The sequence below is a fragment of the Otolemur garnettii genome, unplaced genomic scaffold (genome assembly GCF_000181295.1).
Source record: "Otolemur garnettii isolate 467f Iridium unplaced genomic scaffold, OtoGar3 scaffold00014, whole genome shotgun sequence".
Lineage (NCBI taxonomy): Eukaryota > Metazoa > Chordata > Mammalia > Primates > Galagidae > Otolemur > Otolemur garnettii.
In genome coordinates, this window is record NW_003852409.1 from 23,794,400 (window position 1) to 23,800,926 (window position 6,527).

The following is a 6,527-nucleotide window of genomic DNA, read 5'->3' on the forward strand; positions in this document are numbered from 1 at the left end:
GTGGCTGGCGCCTTAGCCGGTTGAGCTATAGGCGCCGAGCCCATTTCAAACTCTTAATAACTGATTCTATAAATCTCCATTTTCCCATTAGATTTCCTCAATGAGGTGAGAAGCACCCCTAAATGTTTAAGTCCCTTAAACATCTTATCTTATACGGGGTTGAAGGATTTTCTATTTTCTCATGGGATCTTTGTGACAATCCTTTGAGGCAGGCAGGGTTGGATCAGCTTCACCTTAATACTATCAGAGAGGCCAGGCATGGTGGCTGACACCTGTAATCCCAGAACTCTGGGAGGATGAGCCAGAAGGATTGCCTGAGCTCAGGAGTTTGAGACCAGCTTGAGCAACAGTGAGACCTTGGTCTCTAAAAATAGCTGGATTTTGTGGCAGGCACCTGTAGTCCCAGCTACTTGGGAGGTTAAGGCAAAAGAATCTCTTGAGCCCAAGAGTTTGAGTGCTGTGATGCCATGGTACTCTACCAAGAGCAACAAACTGAGACTCTGTCTCAAAAAAAAAAAAAATACTGACAGAGAAAACAAGTAAGTGGCCTAGTTGGGGTCATACCAACCTTGTGAGCCAAGAAGCTGAGCAAATCTGGGTCTTCTCTGCCATAGTAACAAGCCTTGCAAGGGCAATCCATTTTTGCTGCTTTCCTGGCATTTGTGCAGGCCCCATCCCATCAGATCCTCAAAGACATGAGGTGGAGGTCAGGGATATGAGGTTCTGCTTCCCTTGTGTAGGTGGGGAAGCCAAAGCTCGGGGGTGGTCAGTAACTTGCAGGAGGCGGCAGGGCAAGGCAGGGTCGAGTCCAGGAGCCTAAGTCCACATCCAGGCTCCTCCCTCCTGACCATAGAGTCCCTGCCCTGACCAAGGGTGGCCTCACCTGAAGGGGTGAGGGGAAGGAGAGGGAACCAGGCTTGAGATGCATAGGAAGAAATGGGATCTGTCTTGGGCCAACCCTGGTGTACATCTGGTGCCACAAGAGGCCCTTGTGTGAGTGGTCTCGCTGCCTGCAAATTGCTAAAAATAAAATTCACAGTGGAATTTCCTCTTAGGAGGAAACAGAAACCCAGTAAACAGATTCCCAGCCCCGAGGGAACACTCACTCTTCTGTCTGGGTCTGAGAAGTCTCTGGGTGTGTGGTGTTCCCCACCACCCTGGCTACCCAGGCCCTTTGTAGTGGGGTCACAGTGGGCCCTGGCAGAGGCTCCCCATTCAGAGACTGGGGAGGGGTCTCTGAGGATGTGTGTTAAGAGGGTGTTGGGAGCATAGTGCCACCTCTGTGTAGTACAAAGAGGGTCTGGGCAGCCTGGTCACCCTGCTGGGCTGGGCTAAGGGGGGCCAGCTGAAGTGCTCGCTGAATGCCCCAAGTGGCTGCTCCTGCTTGGGCCTCAGCTGAGGCTGGATCTTGGTTATGTGCTCCTGCCCTCCATTGTAACCAGACCAGTTTCCTCTCCATCAGCTTCTGCTCAGCTCCCCTGCCACCTCCTTCAGGAAGCCCTGCTGGATTCTGCTGGTCTTGCCCATTCCTGTTTATCCACAGCACATGGTGGCTTCTAGCACTTAAGACTGACTGTTATTTAAACATAAAACATTTAGGGGTAATCCCCCATTTGAAGAAAGCACAGAGAAGAGGCCACCAGCCTGAGAGACAGGAGTTGAGGCCTGGCTTTGCCTCCTGCTTGCTCTGTGATTTGGGGTCAGGGACATCTCCTCATGGAGCCTCCATATATCCCTATCATTAAAATAGGGATATTGCCACCACACAGGATGTCATGGGATTGGCAAGATTACACATGCAAACTATCAAGTTTAGAAGTATAAGAATTTGGACATTCATTTCCAAGTCTCATACTTTGAAAGACACAGGTGAGTGAGAGCACATTTACCCCACATGCACAGAGACCAGGGACAGACTCCAGTGAGATATGGTCAGTGTCTTTCCACAGAGGCAGGACTGACTCAGAGGGGAGGAGGCTGACTTGCCTTTTATGGCCTCAAGGGAGACAGACTTCAGATTAGTACGAATAAAGAGAAAAACGTGGCAATAGTCATGGCCCTCCAAAGTGGGGGTAACTACTTCATGGAGTCATGAGTGTGCTGTCATTGGAAGGACAAGGAGTCACGTGGCAGGACTCCAGTACAAGTGGGAACTAGATGAGACATCTTAGACTCCTGTCATTTTCTGATACTAGAAAAACCCAGGGCATTATTAGGAGCCACTGGCATCAGATGCCAGCTGGCCTCTGACCTTCTCCAGCAGGCCTCAGGGGGAAAAGGATGAGAGAAACAATCCCGTTTGCTGAGGAATCGGCAGACAGGATTGAAGGTTATTTTCCTACCACTGAGTCCCCTATTTCATCATCACTTCTCTAGGAAGATCATTCCAGGTAAGAAGCACGCATCTAACTAGGTCAACATTAATCCTTTAATGCCTGAGTCTTATATTAGGTCTGTGCTCCGGGCACTTCTTAGGAAGACATTAATCTAATGAAGTCAGAGGGTCAGGACAAGCTGATAAGCAGATGGCATGGAGAATCTGTAAGGATGGGGGCTGTTGGGCTTAGCTTGGCAGTCTCCAGGCCTCTACCTTGCCTCCACTTTCTAGGGTGCTCCAGACACACAGGCAGACTTAGAAATCATCACATATGCAAAGTGGTGACTTACAATCAGCTGTTTTCCTTTGGTTAAAAGTCCCCCAAAGTTTCCATTGGGGGCAGGAACCAGAGGCGCCCCTGGTCCTTCCCCTACATGGCTTTGTGCAGGTGATGACACCACTGACTCATCCCTCCCCCAGCTTTCTACCAGGGCTGCAGTGACAGCTGCTTGTGGTGGGGCAGCCAACAGGGAGGGAGCTGATGCTTCTTTGATATCTGCCTGCATTTAAGAGCCCTTTGCCCCCAAATGTAGCAGCACCCTCTCCCAACCCACAGCTGGTTAAGGTGCCTATGATTCTACTATTAGAGTCCTTTCATTTGGTCATTTGGTTCAAGGCAGCAAGTTTCAAACTGTGCTCTGCAGGGCCCTAGGAGTTCCCAGAGTTGCTTAGGGGCTGGGATAGGAGAAAGAAGTGGGGCAACTAGGGGGACAGGGCTCCAGGATTCCCTTCCATCAGAGCATTTCTGCTTTCATCCGATCCCACTTTAACAAAGAGGAAAAAATTAAAGCTGCTGGATATAATAAAATATCTCTTACCTGTATTATCTAAGATTTGTACCATGCATGTCTATTAATTTTGTTTAGAGGAAAGAATAGAACAAGTCAAAAACAATAGTTCTGGAGTGTGCAAGCAGGTGGGGTCCCTCGGAAGCACTCAGCTCACCTCTCCCTTTTGCAAATGGGGCACAGCAGCCCACAAGTGTGAGGAGTCTGCTCCTGTCTCATGCCAATCCACTAAGACAGCCAAGCAGGGAGACACAGAAGCTACTCCATGATCAGTGTGCCACACTATAGAGTGTAAAGTTCTAGGGAAATGCACTGGATGCTGATTATTATTCCCTGGGGGCCTTCTGGTCAAGAGGGTTACTGAGAAGGGGATGGGAGAACCCTTTCAACAGGCTCTGGGTGGGGCAGAAAATTCCCCCAAACTCTCTGAATGAGAAGGGGCAGGAAAGCAAGGAGGAGTGGATTTGCAGGTTCCGGAAAGGCTCTGCACTTCTTCATTTTACAGATGGAGCTACAGGGCCTGGAAGCTGCCTCCAGCCACGCAGTGAATTACATAGAACCATCCCTGGATATCAGGTCCCTGGACAATGGTTTGTTACAAGTAAAGAGATTTGGCTAAAAGGTGCTGGGCACCTCCTAGCCAGGGCAGAGAGGGCGGCTGAGCAGCGAGAACCTCAGCACTGAGACTCCTGGTGGGTAAACAAAAGGGTTAGGTTTGGAGCAGTGATTCCTACATGTTTGGATTCATGGGCCAATAAAAGTTGTTTCTTTTAATTGAGAGATCAACATAGAGATCACTATCTTTTTTTATTTTACCTAGTAATGGCTTTACCAAAAACTATCACATCATTTCATTTATATAAAGACATGTAGAGGAAGGATATAATCTCAGAGTAACTGTTGACGTTATACATGGAAAGAATTTAGCTTTATATAAGCTTATTTATATAAACTTTCCTCATCTTTTATTATTTTGTTATGAATTGGTAGAATGGACATGTCTGGATGACACATGGGAACCTCTGGATTGGAGAGATAACCTATGAGTGCCCTTCCAGCATGGGAGGGTCAGTGTTCTGAACTGTAGTTCCTAAAAATGTATCTTTGGCCCCTCAGACCTCCACAGGTGTCTCTTGTTCTTATAAGTACAGGTTGGTAGGGCCAACAGGTGAGCTGATAATGGCCTCTCCCTGTCTGCCAGCAAACAAGAGTAGAAGGAACTGTCTAGATTAGGAGTTGGCCAACTGTTTCTTTCTGTGATAGGGCCAGATATTAACAGCAAATATTTTAGGCTTTGATTTCTCTGAAGGAAGTTTTTTTTTTAAGAGAATAGGGGATTTACTAGATACTGAATATAAAAGTTAGCCCATTTAAATATGGGCCTGCAAGCTTCCTTTATCCCCCCAAGTGCCTGCCTTCCCACCCCAACCCCAATAAAAACATTTTGCAGGGTGACATCTGTGGCTCAAAGGAGTAGAGCACCAGCCCCAGATGCCAGAGGTGGCAGGTTCAAATCCAGCCCCAGCCAAAAACTGCAAAAAAAAAAAAAAAACAAAAACATTTTGCCTGCACATTGATTAGCAAACACTAAAAAGACACAAGTGTCCAAAGATGGCAGATGCTCAACTGAATGAGGCTGATGACCAGGTCAGATGAGACTGTTCTGGGAGGAGCCCCCTGTTTACTCAGCTGCAGCACCAGTTCAACACCCAGCCTTCTGGACCAGAGACCCAGACATCAGTGGCTTCCTGAGCAGTGATGACAACCTAGTCTTTCATTTCATTCTCCAGCTGCCTCGCTATCCGAGCCCGCTTCTGATCCTGGAGCACCTGACAGAACCGAAGCATGGCTAGTTTTAGCCGGAGGGGCTTTTCGGCAAAGACGAGGCGGAACCAGCCAGGCTCCTTACACATGTAGGCTTTGCCACAGGATAGGATCAGCTTGCTGTCTAGGAAGCGGCGATGGAGGAGCATTTCTTCCTCAAATGTACATGGGTCCAGGTACTTTTTCAAGTTGATCCAGACATAGAGGCCAGCGCCACGATAGAGAAAGGGGATCTCCAACTCCTTCAGCTTGTTAGTGATGTACCTGTGAGCACTCCGCAGCCGGGAGTGATTGGTGGGCAGGTACACTCTGTCGATCCATTCTCTGTCACGGAGCAGTTGAGACAGTTTGTGCTGGGCGATGCCAGAGATACTGTGAAGGTAGCCAAAGAAGCCCACAGCAGAGGCCACCTCCTTGTTGTGGGTATATAGAGCACCAAAGCGGAAGCCGGAGATGCCAAAATCCTTACTGGTGCCCCAGATCACATGGGTCCTGTTGGGATCAGGCAAACTTTCTATGCTCAGAACACTGTGGAATGTGATAGATTCATCAAACACAGACAGCAAGTAAATCTCATCTATGATCACATGCAGGTTATACCTCTTGGCAAATTTCAGGTATTCCATCAGTGAGTCTTGGGAGTAGATGTCACCCAGAGGGTTCTGAGGGTTGGTAAGCACGAGGCCTCTGACCTTTTCCCCTGCACTTTCAGCTTCAAGCAGGGCTTGCTCCAATTTGTCCACAGTGAGCTGGAAAGGACGGGTGTTTGTCTCAGTGATCTCACTTTCCAGGTGAACAGGAATCAGCTCAACTTTTGCATACAGGTGGGAGCTCAAGGCAAAGCCACCATAAAAGGGAGTGGGGACCAGAAAGGCCTCCCCAGGATCACACAGAACCACGGCCAACGCAGAGAAGACAGAGCAGCAGCCATTTAGAACCACCACATTTTCTGGATCAAGTGGGGCAGGTGCCCTGCAGTAGTAGGTCAGGAACTGGGCCACTTCTTCCCGCAGGAATGGCTGTCCTCTCCAGTCAGGGTACTGCAGCAGGACGTCCTCAATGTGGTTCATGTCACTCTGCCCCAACCTTTCAATCATCAGATCGATGCAGAGCTTGTTCTCACTAGTGCCAAGGTTAATGAAGCCCAAGGTGTTTTTGTCCTCATGGAACTTGTCTTGTTGGTAGGCAGTGTAGTTCTGAAAGCTTGAGTGGTATGTGATGGAGATATCAGCCCCACGGTTGGACAGGTCATGGCTGATAAAGGCAGGTTCAAAGTCGCTTAGGTGGGGAACTAGTGGGTCAGGCTGCCTGGAGGGTTGGGCACTCTGCCCACTTCTGATATCACCCCTAGAGTCCAGGCAAGGGAGATACACTTGGCACTCTAGGCCACTTTCAGCCCCAGACTGCAGGAAGTTGACCATCTTGCACATTAAGTGGTCCAGGTAGTCTGCCTGCTCACAGGTAGACTGGGTGTGCTTCTCTTCGTCCAGTTGTCGCCTCTGTCTGATCACTTTCAGCTGAATGAAGTGCTTCTCTAC

The 6,527-nt window shown here is 48.9% G+C and overlaps 2 protein-coding genes across 3 annotated transcripts in view; both read right to left on the reverse strand.

The window, feature by feature from the left end:
• The window catches only part of TRAF1 (TNF receptor associated factor 1), a 28,161-nt gene that overhangs the window by 16,189 nt on the left and 5,445 nt on the right, over window positions 1-6,527 (reverse strand). The gene's annotated exons all lie outside the window — the stretch shown is intronic.
• The window catches only part of LOC105886542 (probable inactive 1-aminocyclopropane-1-carboxylate synthase-like protein 2), a 2,408-nt gene continuing 601 nt past the window's right edge, over window positions 4,721-6,527 (reverse strand). The window contains exon 2 of the mRNA XM_012802297.2: window positions 4,721-6,518. Coding sequence (XP_012657751.1) covers window positions 4,932-6,518 — 1,587 coding nt within the window. The 3' untranslated portion in view covers window positions 4,721-4,931. The remainder of the gene's footprint in view (window positions 6,519-6,527) is intronic.